Here is a 19,233-nt window from a genome sequence, read left to right on the forward strand (position 1 = left end):
AGGGAATTACAACTCAAAAGTTACAAACAGCCAACCTAAGCGGCAAAAAAGTATCTCTCCAACTCATGGCTGGTCAAGCTTTTCCTTCCCCTTACCTGTACCACACAACACCCGTGAGCTAAGGCTCAACAAGATATAAACAAGTGCATGAACAGTAAATATAGATTCCATATGCATATCTACCACGCCCAGCAGTAATAACCTACTCATGCATGCATACATTTACATATAAATGATTATAGGATCATCCTAGGGCCCGCTGCCATGAATAGATGAACATAGAGTCAATTTGGGGCCCTATTTCCTAGCTAAGTGACCATAGAGTCACCCGGGGCCCTTTGCCCTAGCTCTGAGTAACTAGCAATAGAGCTAGCCAGGCGCTTTATTTTTCCAAATGACCATAGGGTTGGCCAAGGTAATAGTACGTCCCTGATTAGGCCTAAGCCACTCGACCAGCGCACAACACGATATTGCCGCCCTTGACTAATAAGGAAATGCCTTAACGAGATATTTAGACAACTAGATAAACAAATAACCAGATGAAAATAAACATATTTCAGATAATACAAGAATGCATACATATTAATCATATATCTCACCCAATTAAATATAAACATAGTAATAACCATGTTCCTTAACATGCCCGAGCCCTAATCACGCAGATAATCACATTTAACACGTACTGGGCGCAATTTTCTTACCTCAGGTCTGAGTGCAATGTATAATAAGAACGACCCTCGAGCACGATCTCGGTTCCGAGCCCCTAGCGATAACCTCAGTGGTGAATATGTCCTTCTAGCTGTTGATAATCCAACCCTAACTCAAGCTTTCAATCTTTGAGCTTCTCTTCCTCCAAAATCCAAAAACTCCTCAAGAGGTATGAGAGATAGAGAATGGGAGAGAGAGCTGAGAGTGTTTCTTGATTCTACTATGTTCTGGGTTGGGTGGGTATATCTATCCCTTAGGTAAGAAAAGACTAAAATACCCCTTGCCTCTTTAACTTACTGTTTCCCTAAATATTTGCATGATGACGTGGCATATTAAAAAGGGGAATGAACAGCACGTGACTGACTATTAATGAAGGATTGGTCAACCAACGACCAGAGTATTAAGAAGAAATTAAGCCACTTGATAAGCGCAAGGAATATGTTGAGCAGCAGGAAAAGAAGGGGTACAAAGGCATATGACCAGAGCTGCTCGTGGGACCGAGACAAACGCTCAAAAACGGTTATAAGTTAGATATTTCAGATATATTTACTAATTTAAATGTAAATATTATTATTTATGTTATTATTTTGTTATGCTTGTAACATAATTTGAACGTTGTCCATAGGCCCATATGTACATCCATGAGCCTATAAATAGGACTAGTAATATTCATTTATTTGGCGCATAATATTTGGTATTCAGAGAGAAATAGTGATTTTATACACAGTACTTGTATCTATCTTCGAGACTTATGAAACTTAGCGAACCCTTGTTCGCTGATCGCAAGTTTTGGGGTTTTACATCAATAAAAACACTAAGTGGACGTAGGTTATTACCAATCATTGGGGCTAAACCACTATAAAATCCTCGTGTCGTTTACATTCTTGCATTCAGTTCTCTAATTCTTATCGTTTTTGTGACTCCGTTTTGTTGACCAAATTGAGGGTCAACATTTTGGTGCATTCATTGGAGCTGAACTCAAGGATATCAAGGAAACAATGGCTAAGAACACAAGGAGGATGGGTTAAGCTGGACAGGCACCAGAGAATGTATCAAATCCACCTCCTCCACCTGGTGTAACAGAGGATGAGCCACATGTGGAATTAGAAGAGGAGGAGATGGACACCGAAGCCGTAAGGACATCATTGGAAGTGTTGCAAGATGAGTTAGCCACCCTAAAGGCTAACCAAGAGAACATGCCTGAAATGAAGGTGAAGCAACAGATGGAGCTAGATCGACAGTGTCGAGAATTGAATGAAAGACAGGTGGAGATGGATCGTTGACAAAGAGATGCAACAACGGCTTTAGAGGCGGCCATTCAGTTGGCCGTGGACAACCACATGCACCAAAATCTCAGCCCAACCTGCCATCAAATCCTCATCCTCCTCAAAACCCACAATCAGAGCACCACCAATGTCCTCCAAATCCATAAGACCCAAGGAGCCCACAGCGGCCAGAACAACATCCAGCTGCTCATGAGGAAAGGCAGCTTCAGAATCCCACTAGAAATAGCTAGCAGTGTCAACCCTCTCATGCTGGTTGAGGTAATATGCAGCAGCACAGACAGAATAGGGACGAGCAGCATCCCAGAAGCCCTAGACATCAAGCAACATACGAACAAAACCTTCCTTGCAGGGTACAGCTTTCCTCAGGAAGAAGGAGGCAAACAGACTTAGGCTCTGTAGTCTGGGATCCCCCACGATAGAGAAATGTCTAGGGACCAAACGACCAGCACAACCCTCCTCTTGTTTATTGAAACAAAATAGGGAGAAGAGAGAGGGACATTGTGTAACGACCCAAAATCACTAATAAGGCTTAAGGGCCTTGATTAGTGTGTCGGGAGGGAATAATTGGTTTATGTGTGAATTTATTAGTTTAATGCATGAATTTATGATAAGCATGCTCGTATGGTTATATGAATTTAAATGCAATTATATGTTATATTTGTGAGAACCACATTATTATGTGGGTAAAACTGCAGCATACGATTTGAGGCGATCCTAGGAGCCAGTTAGCGGGAAAGCCACAACATGGCCTAAACTTGACTTGGGGCCAGTCAAGGGGTATTTTCAGGTGTTGGATGGTTATTTAGGTTATCGGGTTATGGAAATAAATAATTTGAGATATATTTGAGGTTAGGAAGCCTAGGTGGGAATACTGGGGAATTTTACCATTTCGCCCTCGGGGACGTTTCCAGCACCTCGAGCCTCGGGATTAACTTAATTACCTAAGGATAGACTAATTAAAAAACTCAGAACCCGGTGGAAACAAAGGAACCGACCTTCCCTCTTTCTCCCTTTCTCTCTCAAAGAACACTACAAAAAACTTAAGGAAAACCCAGCTGGAATTCAGTGGATTGGGCTAGAGTTTTAAAGGATTAATCTAGTGTTCAGCTAAGGGGTTCAACCAAGATTAAGGTAAGTCATAAGCTTTGTGCATGGTGATTAATTTTGTGTTTATGGCTAGGATTTGAGGTGTTTATGGATTTTGATATTGAAGGATTGAATTGAAGCTGAAACTTGGAAGTTAGCTCAGAAATCTTTAAGAAAGTTGGTTCATCAAAGAAGGTAAGCTCCAATTCATGATTTAGTGTTTGAATTCTAAGTTTTTATGACTGGTTTTGTTGTTTTTAAGCTTTTGGATTTCAGAGATTAAAGTGGGATTTTGATGAGTTTCTAGGCTGGGTTTTCGTTGGATTATATTGTTGGAATCATGTTAGAAGTTTTGTGATAATTGAGTTGTGGAATTGGGATAGTTTTGGATGGTTTTGAGTGAGGTTTGAGAGTCAAAAATGGAGGTTTTTCTAGGTTCGAAGGGGTCGGGCCACGACATAGTTCTTGGTGAGCCGTTGCCCTCTGAAGCTGATGGATGTTGGAGATGGAGGGCGGGTCGCGACATGGTCTATGTAGGGTCACAGCCCATGTCTGGTTCTGAGCCTAGATGGGCTCTGTTTGGGGGCTATGCCGCGGCATGGGAGGCTTGAGCCGTGACCCTTAAGGAAATTAGGGGTATTTGGATTTTAAGCATGGGAATTTAACCTAGGGTGCTCGGGATTGAATCTATTATCGTGTTTGGTGGATTTCGATGTTCCGGAGACTAGAACCTTATTTAGAAGCCTTTTATAATTATCAATGGTATCCCTTACTTGGTTTTGACTAGGTTTAAGCTAGGGGCTCGGGAAACGGATCGTGCTCAAGAGGCATCTCTCGTAACCAGTATATTTGGAAACTAAAGGTAAGAAAACTGCACCCGATTGTGGATTTATAATGGGACTAAGGGTTCCCTGTTTTGTATGCTTTGTTAAGGGTGGTATTATGCCACGTAAATAGTAGACAAACAGCTGAAGAGTGCCGAAGTTTATACTAGCGCACAGGGCGTGACTCGACCACTGGTAGCTGAGGATAGCTTACTATGCACTGAGCTTGGTTTAAGCGGGCCGGAGTCAGTGGGGTAAACAGAGGGTGTGACCTAAGGTGTCGACCCTAATTATCATGTGATTTGATTGTTATTATTGATTGGTGGATTTGTCATGCTGAATAGCTGAGTGTTGTTTGGTTGAATCTTTGGTTATATCTATGTGCTATGTGATTAATGTGGTATGTTAAGTGTATGATCATCCTTAAAGGGTTATTCAATTGCTATGATCATTTGTTATATAATGTTATGTTTTCTTGCTGGGCCTTGGCTCACAGGTGCTACGTGGTGCAGGTAAAGGCAAGGGCAAGCTTGATCAGCCCTGATTCAGAGAGCTCTGAGAGCATAATGTACATGATCAGCTGCTCAGCCGTCACGGTTGAGGGGGGAGACAGGAACAGGAGAACCATAAACGTCTGTTTTGCCCTTAGAGTGGCTAGTGGTTGTTTGAACTCTGGAAATTTTATAAACTGACTTTGAAACGTTATTCCTTTTTGGGATCCCACGTGTAAAATGTTTAGTTGTATGAAATGTATCTTTTGAGACCAAAATCCTTTAACCCTATCACATTAATGGTTTCAATGACACATTTTTAATTAAATGACTTGATTAGCAAGTCCTGCACTTTTATAAGTACACAATGCAGCGGTCTTGGCTATCCAGGGTGTTACAACTTGGTATCAGAGCGTCCTAGGTTTAAGGGTTCCTGAAGACCGGCTGGACATGTACATTCGCTGCTAGAGACAAGCTCGATTCAGGGTTTGGTAATGTGTATATGTGCTTATATGCTTGTATGTTTGGAAAACGTTATGATTGTTGTTATCTGTTGGATTTATAGGAAGCATGAGATACTGATAGGGCCTGGCCCTTGACTGTTGTGTGAAAATATTGAGGCATGCTTATTAGCATCGTCATGCATGTAAATGAATATTTGGATAACTAACTGTACATTGTGTATGGATGGATGTTTATATCTTAGCTGTTGTGTGGAAATGTTGGGGCGTGCTTATTAGCAATGTCGGTGCATGTGGATAAATGTCTATATCTTGATTGCATGTAATTGGTTATGTTCCTTTGGTGGATTTTGGAGAAGCTTTTACCCTGTCATCATGGTCTGATTGTTGAGTCGTTGATTGCAGATTGACTTGGATAGCTATGCGTCCGAGAAAATCTACACGGCTAGCCGGCACTAGGTCTGGGACTGGGGGTGATGACCAGGGCCAGATTCCTCCGCCAGTCCCTAATAACTGGCAGCAACTTATGGCAGATATGCAAGCGCGATTACAGAGCCAAGATGAACAGATTCGTTTGCTACGACAGCAGGCTCCTGCAGGGAGTGCAGTACCTATTTTGCCACCTGTAGTGGCACCTGTAATTCAGCCAGTAGAGATTGGGAACAGATGGGAGCCATTGTATGAGCGATTCTGAAAGTAGCAACCCCCAAATTTTGAGGGAGGACCTGACCCACTGAAAGCCGAGCAGTGGATGACTATGATTACTACTTGTGGATGCTCAAAATTCATTGCCTGTAAAAGAACCCCAAAGTATGTGATTAGGTCCCGTGTCCTTAGGCGTGTATTGGGAAATCTCGGCAGATGAAGCCCCAACAAGTGCGCCATCAAGGCCTCGCGAGGGATGGCCTCGCCTGGCCACAGCGCCTCGCGCGCCCCGCCTGGCCATGGCAGCGCCTCGCGCGCCAAGCCTGGCCCCAGCAGCGTCTCACGAGGCCTCGCGAGGGATGGCCTCACCCTGCCTCGACCGTGCATCTCAAGGCCTCGCGTCAATGGCGCCTCATGCCTAGGAGGGGCGCCTCGCGTCCAGGGAGTGCGCCTCGTGCCTAGGAGGAACGCCCCTCCCCTAGGAGATGCCCCATGCAGGGCCACGCGCCAACGATGTCTAACACCTATTAGGTGTGCCTCACGCCTAGGAGGTGCCCAACGCCTCACCTCAGCTTGCATCTCAGGGCCCCCAAGCGACCCTGCCTCACCTCACGCATTTAGGTATATGCCACGAGAAGGATCTGGGGCAGCAGGACAACCTCGTCCTTGGTGGTCTCGCGGCCCCACGCGCATAGGGACCGTGAGGCATTGGTCTTGTGAAATGAGACCATCTACTAACGCAAGGATTCCCCCTACGAGGCACCTCTCTTCCTGTGAGACTCACGGGATGTAAGGTCAAGGACCCAAGGGAAGGCTTCACAATGATTTGATGCGAAGGCAGGAGGGGTACGGAGCGCACCTACAAACTAAAAGGAAGTAAGGTACGGAGACAAGGCCCACGCCGGACAAGTAGTGGTTGTACAAATAAGGTACCTATTGTGGTCCTCACTAGCCAGTCTCTAACACTCGTACTGGGAAAGTAGTGGAAACACAATCAAGTACTAAAGTGGAAGTGCTCCCACAAACTCTGATCATGTATTGGAGCCGACACCACTACACTTGATACCACGCCTGACACTGTACTTGTGTACTATCTGGTCCCTTGGACCACAATGTATTAGGGGCCATTAGAACCCCCTATAAAGGGAACCCCTCTTCAACATTGAAGGGGGTTGGAAAAATTACGGTAGCAGTGCACCATAATCAATACAAACTGATTTCACCATTTTTCTTCTGCAATTATTCTTGGAGTTCCTACTTAGATTTTTAAAGCTTTTCTTTTGATAATTTCTACGTTGCAATTTTTCTAACTTAACTTACTTGACGATTTCTCACCGTCAACACTACTATCCTGGACTTCATGAGGATAGAGGGACATGACAGAGTGGCCTGTGCCACATATATGTTGAGAGAGGATGCCCGCATCTAGTGGGAAGTGGCATCACAGACCAGGGACGTCACTGCTTTGAGTTGGGAAGGATTTAAAGATTTGTTCAGTCAAAAATACTACAATGTTTCCATCAGGGCAGCAAAAGTTAATGAGTTTGTGGGTTTGGTGTAGAGTAGCATGACAGTTACTGAGTATGCCCTAAAATTTGATAGACTTGCGAAATTTGCACCAGATCTTGTGCCTACAGATGCAGCTAGGCTAGACAGATTCATTAGGGGGCTTAATGCTATGATAGCTCGGGATGTTAGGATCACAACGGTACCTGGGGGAACAACTTATGCCCAAGCCGTTGAGAAGGCTCTTACCGCTGAGGAAGCGGTGAACAAGATTTGGAAGGAAAGTGCAGCGAGGCACGAGGGTCATAGGGTGGTGCCTCCCTATTCTGGGTCAGGTAGGGCGGAGGCCCCAGTGATGCGAAGAGAAAGACTCCTGATACTTCGACCGCTGTTGGTCCTGATAGGAGGGGTTGGGGTGGTCAGGGCGGCAGTGAGCCATGGAGGAGTTATCCGGAGTGCTCGAGGTGTAGAAGATGCCATCAGGGCGAATGTCGGGCCAAGGCTTGCTATGTGTGTGGAACAGTGGGGCACCTAAAGAAGGACTGCCCAACAGTGAAGAAATGGGAAGCAGGAAAGGTGGATAGCTTGACTCCAGCTCAAGTGTTCACCTTGACACAGGCAGAGGCTGAGGCTAGTCCCTCGGTAGTGACAGGTCAGCTTTCTAGCGCTGGCTCTCCTCTTACTGTATTGATTGACTCTGGCTCTCCCTCGGTAATGCCATGATTGGAAGACCCATCCTAGTTGATCTATGAGTAGTAACTTCAATCGGGCATCTATCCATGAAGTTTCCAACCGATGCATGAGTTGGGTGCGTGTTGGGAAACCAAAGAGAGGCCAGAGAGTGTTATATCTCCTTGATCACAAAAGCAAGAAAGGGCAGATAAGGGAGCGGAGCAGAAAAAAGGTTGCTAGTGGTAAATGAATCACATGCCCAATCAGGTGAACAAGTCACCAAATAAGGTGTTGCCCAAAGTGGGGATAGAGACTTAGATCCTCACTTTGGGGATTTTGAGGAATGTATTGTACCCATGGAGGACCTCGACGAGGTCCAACTATAAGAAAAAAATCCGACCAGAGTTGTGAAAGTCGGTAAAAACTTAGAGAGAACAATCAAAGAAAAGCTGGTGGAGTTTTTGAGGAAGAACCAGGGTCTTTGCCTGGTCGCATAAAGACATGGTTGGAATCAAGTTGGAAGTTATCAGCCATGTCCTGAACATAGACAAAAACCACCCACCGATTCAACAAAAAAGAAGGATGCTTGACAAAGACAGGTTTAAAGCCTTAAAAGAGGAAGTCGAGCAGCTAAAGAAAAATGGATTCATCAGGGTAGCATTTTATCCATCTCAAGTCTCTAACTTCGTACTAGTCCCTAAACCGAAATGGAGGACTTGCGTGGATTTCACAGACCTTAATAAAGCCTGCCCGAAAGATTATTTCTCATTTCCAAGGATCGACCAGCTGGTCGATGCCACATCAGGGCATGAAATCTTATCATTCATGGATGCATACTCCGGCTATAATCAAATTAGTATGCATCCACCTGATGAGAAACATACCAGCTTTCAAATAGATACAGAGCTTTATTGTTACAAAGTAATGTGTTTCAGTTTGAAAAATGCCAGCGCAACTTACCAATGACTAGTAAACCACAAGTTCAAAGACCAGATTAGCAATAACATGGAGATTTACTTTGATGACATGTTGGTTAAGTCGAAAAAAGCTAGTGAGCACGTCAAGGACCTACAGGAATGCTTCAACATCTTGAATAAATATAAGATGAAGCTTAATCCCCTTAAGTGTTCCTTTGGAGTTGGATCAGAATTTTTTTGGGGATTCATAGTAAACTCGCGAGGAATCAATGCTAATACTGAAAAAAATTAGAGCACTGATCAAGATGCAGTCACCAACCAAAATCAAAGATGTACAAAACCTAACAGGAAGAATTGCAGCTCTGAGTAGATTTATATCTAAGTCTACGGACAAATGTGTCCCATTTTTAATCTACTCAGAGGAAACTAAAAGTTCGAATGGACAGAAGAGTGCGAACAGGCTTTTCAGGCACTCAAGGACCATATGTCGCGACTGTCCAAGCCGGTCGAAGGAGAAACTTTGTACATCTGCCTAGCAATAATAGAATATGCTGCCAGCGCTGTCATGGAAGAAGACAACATTCAGAAGGCAGTATACTCTATAACTAAAAGGCTAGTGGAAGCAAAGTTACGTTATCCAACCATAGAGAAATTGGCTTACTGCTTGATATTGGCATCAAGAAAACTGCGGCCTTACTTTCAAGCTCACCCCATAGTAGTTTTTACTGACCAGCCACTATGGCAAGTCTTGCAAAAACCAGAAGCCGCTGGTCGACTACTAAAATGGTTAATTGAGCTAGGGTAGTTCGAAATTTCTTATGCACCATGAGCAACCATAAAGGGACAAGCCTTAGCAAACTTTGTAGCTGAAATCATTGGACTCCCAACAAACGAGCCGACTATAGAGCCTGAAGCCCAAGACAAAGCTCCCGCCTAGAAACTGTTTGTGGACGGATCATCAAATGAACATAACTCTGGGGCAAGATTGATTCTAGTAATCCCTGTAGGGCATTGGTTTCACTGCGCAGTAAGATTCAACTTCAATTCCTCCAACAATGAAGCTAATTATGAAATGTTACTCGTAGGTTTGAGACTAGCTAAAGATGTGAACATAAAATCACTAGAGATATACAGTGACTCTCAGCTAGTTGTTAATAAAATCATTGGAGAATATCAGGCCCGGGGTGTTAAAATGGTCGCGTTTCTAAACAAGGCAAAAGACTTGCTAGCAAAGTTTGAAAAGTATACTTTACAGCAAGTACCTCGTGACCAGAACTCCAACGCTGATGCCTTAGCCAAACTAGCAAGTGCCAAAGATGCCGAAACTTTGAGTATAGTATTGGTCGAACGCTTATCAGCTCCCAGCATTCAAGTAGAAGAATCATCCCTAGTAATACAAGTATTTGACACTTGGATGACTCCCATCATTCAATATCTTGAACAGGGATTGTTACCTGCAAACAGAAATAAGGCGAGAACACTACAAAGACAATCGATTCGCTTTATCTTGCTCGATGGAATCCTGTATCGATGAGGATATTCTATGCCCTTAAGGAGATGTATTTCCAAAGAAAAAGCTAAGGAAAGTACATGAATGGTTCTGTGGAGATCATGCTGGGGGGCAAAGTTTGTAAAAAAAAAATTCTCCGACAAGGGTATTTCTGGCCTACTATGATCGAGGATTCTATGGAATTTGTTAAGAAGTGTGATAAATGCCAAAGATTCTCCAAGATACCTCGAACAGCCTCAAATGAGCTTAAACAGATGCAAAGCTCATGGCCATTCGCAGTTTGGGAAATAGACCCGATTGGATCTTTGCCTACAGGAAAAGAGAATGTCACATACGTAGTAGTTGTTGTAGACTACTTTATGAAGTGGGCAGAAGTTGAGCTGCTCGCGACAATCACGACCAACAAAGTACTGGATTACGTTGTCAAAAATATTGAATGCTGATATGGATTGCCAAAAAAGATCGTATCAGATAATGGCACACAATTTGACAGCGACATGTTTACTAATTTCTGCGAACGACATGGCATAACAAAGAGTTTGTCATCAGTTTCCCATCAACAAGCCAACGGACAAGTAGAAGCTGTAAACAAAAATCTGAAGGACACACTAAAGAAATAGCTCGAATAGGCAAAGTGAGCACGACCAGAACAATTAACTAAAGTACTCTGGTCGTATAGAACAACACACCGAACAGCAACAGGCCATACGCCATTTTCTTTAGCATATGGGTATGAGGCCATGTTACCAGTTGAGTTAGATCCACCCTCGTATAGAAGGATAACATACAACCAGAATACAAATAACCAATTATTAATGGAGTCTTTAAACTTGGTTAATGAAAGACACGAACAAGCCCAACTACGAGTTGCAGCCTACCAACAAAAGCTCGCTCGATATTTTAACTCTAAAGTACACGAAAGAAAGTTTGAAATAGGAGACTTGGTACTTAGAAGGGTTTTTCTCAACACTTGCGATTAGATTGCTGGAGTGCTTGGACCAAACTGGGAGGGTCCGTATCAAATTGAAGAAATTCTTCAACCAGGCACATACAAACTTGCTCGCTTAAACGAAGATCTCGCTCCTCGCTATTGGAATGGAGAACATCTGTGCAAGTATTATCAATGAACATTTCTTTTTAAAGATTTGGCTTGTATTAATTTTACTTTTTACAAGTTTTTGAACAAGGGCTGGCCAGTAGATGGCTAGTCGCTTATAAGTGTAAGATAATTTTTTATCACTCGTACAGACATGAATTTTTGTCCATTTTTTTATGAGAAATAAAAGGAACTGTGTGCAGCCTCTTGCTAATTATTGTATTTATAACAATTATTTTCTCATTACGTGTGTTGTTTTGCTATATTTTCATTGATTGTTTATAAGTCCACGGGTAGTAATGTTTGAACAGGTATTGGTCAATGGAAAGTGACCGAGCACCTTAAACCCCTCGATCACTTGGGAGGCATATAAGATACTAAGCGCGCAAAGCATATTATAAAACATATGTAAACACACGAGTAAAATAAGAGAAAGCATACTATGACACTTGGAGTATTTTACAAAAATTTTGTCAGATAATAAAGTGTTATGCTAGGTTCAGTCATACGAGCAGGTATTATAATGGAAATTGTAATATCAAAATGAAATATCTTTACACCGCGAGCAATTGTTGCTCGGATGTAATTAAAAATATTAAAAGTAAATAAAACTGCCTTAGGCAGCAAATTGTCTTAACACCATGAACAGTTTGTTCGGGTGTTCTAGTTGCAAAATAAAAATAAATAATATATGTCTATTGTGCAACTATTGGGGGGGGGGGGGGGGGGGGGGGGGTGTCCTGTTGAGGTGGATGGTCAACAGTGGTTCTAGCTTCCTCTTTGACTTCATTGATGCCTGTCGCCAAAGAAATTTCAGGAGACTCCGGGGCATTCTTCTCTTCCTCCAGACGAGCAGCACACCTAGCAAGTTCAGCTTGTTTTACCTATTCAGGAAGATAATTAAAGTTCGCACCTAGATTGTTCTTCCAGAACATGTAAAAGTAGTTGAAGGTGGCTCCTTGGAACCTCTCCAATTCATTGGCATCCTGCTCTTCGAGCAGCTTAACCTGATCCTCCAGTCTGCTGACCTCCTTCATGCTCGCGACCTGATCTTCTTGCAGCTTGACTGCCTCCTTATAGTTGGTCTCAGAAGCTTCCTTGTATTTATCCTTGGCAGCAACAGCCTTAGCTAGATCTTCCTTGCTCTTCTTCAGCTCCTCGATCAAAGCAGCAGCGTTTTCCTCTGCTGCTTTGACTTTGGCCTCCAATGCTTCGACTTTGGTCTCCCATGCTTTGATCTCCTCAGCATGTTTCTAGCCAATCTCCTCGACATGGCGTCACAGTCAAAAGAGCCTGCGAATAGTAAAGAAATAAAGGTGTTGGTATTAATAAAAGGCAATGTTGGCCGATTTAAATAAAATAAAGAAAAGAAACTTACGTCTAGCGCTTCGTTGAGCCCATGAGCAAGGACCTGCTCGAGTTTTAATGAAGGAAGGGAAGAAAAGGCCTCTTTGCTGAGGCGATGCTTGGATACTTTCTAGAGTTTATTGACTATTGAGCTAGAAGCATGGCTCAACAATTCTGTCACCAAAGATCCTCCCACTTGTTTGGTAGAGGACCCAGTGCAAGGAGGTGGAGGAGGAGTGGTTATCCTGGAAGGAGTAGGAATTGGAGTGTCTGCTGGTCGAGCCTTTTTGCTTAGAGGTTCCCCACTGGCATCTCCAGCGTTTTTCCTACTTGATTTCTTCGAGCTAGCAGATTTGCCCCTGGAGGCATAAATGTCGAACGCGACGTTGGTTTGCATGACTACAAGAAAAACAAGAACGAGCAGATATGTTAAGAATAGTTCTGCATAATGAGAAAACAAATCAAAATAATTTCTAAGTACTGTACCCGAACTACAATTACTGGTCGCTACATTATCTAAGGAACTGCAACTACAATCACTATCTGCCTCAAAGAAGTCCAAGCTAAAACTATTGGTCGGAAAATTAAAGTTGTCGTCCTTATCAAATAGATGATAAGGGATGGGCAATGTATCCAAGAGTGAAAAATCCATACCGTTCTAGTCGGAGGATTTAAATGCACGACTTGTGTATTCAGGCAACTTTTTTTTCCCTTCCCATGTTGAGGAGGGATATCAGCTGGTCGGGCGTTGGGGTTAGGCTTTTGGATGGTCACTCCCGTTGGACGATGCCTTAGGGGTTGTGACACATCTTGTTGTTGTTTGGGGTTTTTCTTGTTCCTCAGTGCCATCTCCAGTGGTACTCCCCATGGTTGATTCCCTCACCTCTTGGTGAGGCTTCAAAAGGCCGACCAACCTCAAATTGATTTCCGTGACCAGCTCCTTGACATTTTTTTTCTTCTATGTGTCATGTTAGCCAAGGCTGCAGCCCTTATCTCCATCTCTGGAGTGGAATCTGGTCGGTACCATGGACCTAGATACAATACAAACCGACTAAGGACATAGAAAAAAAAATCAAAATGCGACCAAGAGAATATCGAACAGAGACTAAAGAGTTTACCTCCTCGAGTAAAGGCCATGTTATCTGCGACCAGATCGGTTGTGAGGAAATACTCTTGGAAGTACTTCCCCACATTGGATCTGTAGGTTATATCACTAAGGAATGTTTGACCAGATTCCTTGTGATAAAAATGAAAGAACCTCGTGTTATTTTGGTTGGGGTCGAATTTGAGATCAAACAAAAAATTAATCTCGTGAGGGGTGGGCACAAGCCACTTTTTATGGTTATACAAGATATAGAGTGCTAAAAGTACTCTATATCTGTTGGAGGTTATTTGGAATGGGGCAACCTTAAAATAATTTGCTACCCCTTGGAAAAATTCGTGCAAGGGAAAAATTGCCCCCGCTTCTATATGGTACCTCGACCAAGCACTAAAGGTAACTCCAGACATGTTTGCCTTCTAGTCGAGTGTAGGCTTGTATGGAGTAATCCCAGGAAGCCCATACTTCTTGGGATACTTTGCCACCATCCTGGTCGATATTGCGCTTGTAGGGGCAATGTACCAGGGTACATCTGCTTGTGAGGCCCTCCTGTGGACAGGCCTTAGGTTGGATATTTGGCAGTGCAACCCTTAAGGGTTGAGGGTCGCTCGAAGGACCCTCACTATTTTCTATTGGCTGGCTGGTAAGTGAGTCAGTGGTTGGGCAATTTGTTTGACACAACCCATATTGTGTATTTTCTTTGGTGCTTTTCGAGGAAAATTGGTCATAGGAATTGGGGATGGTGGCAAAGCCTCTGGTATGGGTAGAGAAGGTTGTTCTTGATCTTCGAACAGCAAGGCGAGGAGAACACTGTCTATAGGCCTCTCACCTCCATAGGGATCATGCATGAATATCTGAGAAGAATAAGAGGAAGTGAGAATCTACAACCAATAGTGGGAACCAGATTCCTAGGATGCTTAGCTGGGCTACGAAGACCGATATCACTATTTCGACAACTGAGTTGGTTCCTATGTTTGCCAAGCATCGAGTAAGTTCCATTTTATCTTGTTAAATGTCACAAATTAATTGATTAACGGTTCATTTTATTAAAAAAATTCTGACACATGTTATTCAACCATGCAGTGTGGTATTTTCCATGCTGAAGCCACGTCCCGGTGAGGTAGTCTACTGCAATAGCCTCCTAGACGTTGATTCCAGGTTATTCCCTGAATTGGAATCAATTGTAGTGGAGGGTGGGACTGCAGTGGATGAAGTAGAGCCCAATAAGAAGGCAGAGAAGCTGGCAGAGGTTGCAAAGGAAGCTTCTATTTTTTACAAAGATGTCCCGAGGGTTGAGGAGGGGCACTTCACAGGCCTGTGCACCTTCTTCTAGTCAGGCTGCCCAGCCTAATTATAAGCAATCGATGCAGAGACTCAAGAGGTTTAAAGAGGGTCATGCAACCTTACTTCAGAATCAGACTACGATCATGGCTCTGTTGATGCAGCTGATTTCATTGGTGGCAGATCGATCCATGGAATAGAGCTGACCCACCCACTTACAATCAGATACAGAGTCTGATATCTTGCCTGCTGACTACGAGCCCGGTGATCCACCCTCCACTCCACATGTCTAGACATCCCTTGTTGCCAGTGACGCCGACAGTCCCAGTGTACGAGTACTACAACCTGAGGAGGCAGTTGATGCTGCTCTGCACATGCTACGCCGCCGATGCCACTTTTATCATGCCGTATTTCTGCAGGATGCTGCGATCATGAACACCACCTCCCCCCAAGTGTGCTTAGGTCGTTGGAATCATTTCAAAGAGATTGACACTAAGTATGCATGGGACGAAGATGTGCTGAAAATGTTGAAGGGAGATGATAATCAATTCCTCGTATCCTGGCACAATGTGAGTGAAGAATATTTTTCCTTGCACGTCAATCAAGCTAAGCATTGGATCGCCATTGAAGTCTCCATTCTATTGTGGTGCATCAACATTTATGATTCCAACCATAGCGTGCTTAGTCCGACTCTGTTGGAGGAAGTGATCAAGCCTTGGTGCTTATTGTTGCCTTCGTTGTTGTGGTGTTCTGGTATGTTTGACGACCATGAGGATCTCTAGACATATTCTGAGCAGAAAGTAAAGCCTTTTTCATATTGTCGTATTTCTCTTGAGAAGTGTCCTTAGACTAATACAAGGCATTCCCTATTTAAATAGTTTTTTTTTTTAAATCTGAATATTAAAGTTATTTTTATCTTGTATTGACACAAGATCGATTATATGCAGTGGGGATTGTGGTATGTTTTCCATCAAAAATATCGAGCATTTGGTTTCTAGGCTACCACTCGATATCGTTATCGATGAGAACATGCAACATTTTAGGACCAAGTGGTGTGTGGACCTATTCTATCAGAATTTGTCACTGTGATGATCTTTACATTTTCTTGATACACCTATTGTATAGTATAGTATATAGTTAGATTTGTATATGGTTTTTTTTTATCAAACATTATTATTTTTAAAGTTATTAAATAAAAAATTCGAAGGGTCAAACGAACTACCTCGATAAGACTCGATAGGGCCAAATATATACGTAACTAAATCTGCGTCGATAGGCCTCGATTGGACTTGACTGGCCTCGATAGGTCCAGAATAATACTTAACCAAGTTTGCCTCGATAGGCCTCAATAGGGCTCAATTAGGCTCGATGGGTCGAGATTAATACATAACGATATATGCCTCGATAGGACTCGATTGCCCTCGATGGGTCCATATTAATACATAACGATATATGCATCGATATGGCACAATAGGACTCGATAGGAGTCGATGGGTCCAGATTAATACATAATGATATATGTCTCGATAGGACTCGATGGGTCCAGATTAATACATAACGATATATGCCTCGATAGGACTCGATTGCCCTCAATGGGTCAAGATTAATACATAACGATATATGCCACGATAGGAGTCGATGGGTCCAGATTAATACATAACAATATATGCCTCGATAGGACTCAATGGGTCCAGATTAATACATAACAATATAAGCCTCGATAGGACTTGACTGGCCTTGATGGGTGCAGATTAATACATAATGATATTTGCCTCAATAGGCCTCGATGGGTCCAGATTAAGGCCTATCGAGGCAGACTGACTACTGTGTCAAGGCCAATCAAGGCCTATCAAGGCAAACATGAAATTTTTTGTGAAGAGCTATTTATTTAGATCAAAACCAACAAAGTATTAAGAGAGGTACCTTGTAACGCCTTGGATAGCCAAGACCGTTACACTGTGTGTTTATAAAGGTCCAAGACTTGCTAATCAAATCGTTTAATTTGAAACGTGTCACTGAAACTACAGTTGAACTAGGGTTAAAAGATTTTGACCTCAAAAGCTTCATTTCTTATGAACAAACCTTTTCTTTACATGGGATCCCAAAAGTAGTAAAGTTAAAAGACAGTCTACAAAATTTTAGGACTAAAACACAGTGATTAGCCACTCTAAGGCAAAACAGACAACTAAGCTTCTCTCGTCCTGTATCACTCCTCAGCCGTGGCGGCCGATCAGCTAACTATGTACATTCATCCCCGCAGCTCTCCATCTCAGGATTGGTCCAACCTGCCCTTGCCTTTACCTGCACCACGCAGCACCCGTGAGCCAAGGCCCAGCAAGAAAACACAATAGTAGAGCATAATCATTTAACGAACAATCAGATAACTCATACAATATAAACATATACTCAACAGTTCAAACAATCACGTTGTTCAAGTATTCAGCATACCAAGTACATCATCTCATATCATTAATCAATTCACATATGATAACTAGGGTTAACGCCCTTAGGCCGCACCCTCTATTTATCCCACTGACTCTGGCCCGCTTAAACCGAGCTCAATGAATATTAAGTTGTCCTCGCCTACCAGTGGCCGAGCCGCGCCCTGTGTGAAAATATTATTTTTGGCACCCTTAGGCCGTTTATCACATGTCCCATGGAAAAATACCATCTATGACATCATACAGATATAGGGAGCTCTTAGTCCCATCACAAACACATAACCGGGTGCAGTTTTCTTACCTTTAGATTTCGCTAGCTTTGTTCAATTTGATCCTCAAGCACGATCCCACCTGAGCCCTAGCGAACACCTAGTCACAACCACAGATCAAAATCATCACCAAACCTCAAACTCAAAACCAAGCCTTGGGACCAATCTCGAGCCCTTGGGAAGCCCTAATTCCACCAAACGGGGTGGTGGAATCAAACCCCGAGCCCCCGGGCAAAAACCCTAAGAAATAACCCAAAAACCCCTTTGTGGGAACAGGGTAGCGCTACAGCGCTACAAACAAAGCCTTCAGGCTCCCAGACGCCCAAGCCTAGCGCTGTAGCGCCCTAAGGCTAGCGCTACAGCGCTAGTCACAGCCAGTCACTACCCATTTTTCTCCTCTTCGAATTTCCTCGAGCCAAACCTTCCCAAAACTCAATCAAACCTAAACCAAACTTCAAAACAAGCCTCCCCACATCCTCAACTCATCCCATAAGTCCCAACCACACAAAACTCAATCACACGCACCCCAAATCACAAAATTCACCATGGCTGAACCTAGAGCTCAAAACTTAACAGAAATCAATTGAAATCACAGAACTTAAACCAGAGTTTCTTACCTTTGATGGATGAGCTCAACCTAGGTTATCCTCCACACTATCTTAGCCTTCACCTCCCCAAAGCTTCAGCCTCAACTCCCTAGAATTCCCCATCAAAACTCAGCTCAAAATCCATATCAATACTAAGAACTAAAAACTGAGTTACAGCCTCAAGACCTTACCTCAAATGATGAGTATCCCCTACCAATTCCTCAAGCCAAAACAGGGATCCTAGCCTCAAGCTCCTGCCCAAACTCTCTCTGAGTTTTAGCTCCAAGAAACCTCAAGAATTGGTGATGAGAAGCCTAAACCGTTAAGAGAAAACCCCCTGTTTTTCCCTTCCTTCTTTTCTCTTTCTTTTCTTTCTTTCAGACCTCTACTGCCTTCTACACATTCCACTAAGGTATAAATTCTAGTAATACTTATCCCTTATAAGCCAAATGACCAATTTTCCCTCCCCTTTATAACTAAACTTTTAAACATCTTAAGGGCATTTTAGTCATTACACCCAATTCCCGCTAATTCCTCGAATGTCTCTAGTATTTATCGCTTACTTCCCGACACCTAACTAATCACCAATTATATTCCTCAATATCAAAATAGACTCCTATATATTCTCTAAATTCCCAGAAATATCCCCAGGCTCGCCCCAAGACGGGTATAAATCCCCACCATGACTTTTTCGCTGAACCGTTCACTAGGATCGCCTCGAGTCACAGATTACAAATATATCCACATAATAATGTGGTCTCAACAATTTATTATAGTTATTCACATTTATACCCTCAACGGGCTAAAATTACGAATATGCCATTCTGACCTAATCAGGGCCTACATGCATACTAATACACATAATCATGCATCCCAGATATTCAAATAATCATACAACATGCTTTTAATTATTAAATCACATATAATCCCGTTATGCCCTCCTGGCACACTAATCAAGGCCCTTAAGCCTTATTAGTAAATTTGGGTCGTTACATACCTGAATGAAA

The 19,233-nt window shown here is 43.0% G+C and overlaps 1 protein-coding gene across 1 annotated transcript in view; it reads right to left on the reverse strand.

Annotated features, from left to right (window-relative positions):
- The window catches only part of LOC133814449 (eukaryotic translation initiation factor 5B-like), a 51,631-nt gene extending 38,430 nt beyond the window's left edge, over positions 1-13,201 (reverse strand). The window contains exons 1-5 of the mRNA XM_062247406.1: positions 13,051-13,201; positions 12,731-12,948; positions 12,169-12,455; positions 11,964-12,063; positions 2,072-2,177 (exon numbers count right to left, since the gene is read on the reverse strand). Of these exons, the coding sequence (XP_062103390.1) occupies positions 2,072-2,177; positions 11,964-12,063; positions 12,169-12,455; positions 12,731-12,948; positions 13,051-13,201 (862 nt within the window). The remainder of the gene's footprint in view (positions 1-2,071; positions 2,178-11,963; positions 12,064-12,168; positions 12,456-12,730; positions 12,949-13,050) is intronic.
- Positions 13,202-19,233: the final 6,032 nt, after the last annotated feature.

Source organism: Humulus lupulus, chromosome 2 (assembly GCF_963169125.1).
Source record: "Humulus lupulus chromosome 2, drHumLupu1.1, whole genome shotgun sequence".
NCBI classification, from domain to species: domain Eukaryota; kingdom Viridiplantae; phylum Streptophyta; class Magnoliopsida; order Rosales; family Cannabaceae; genus Humulus; species Humulus lupulus.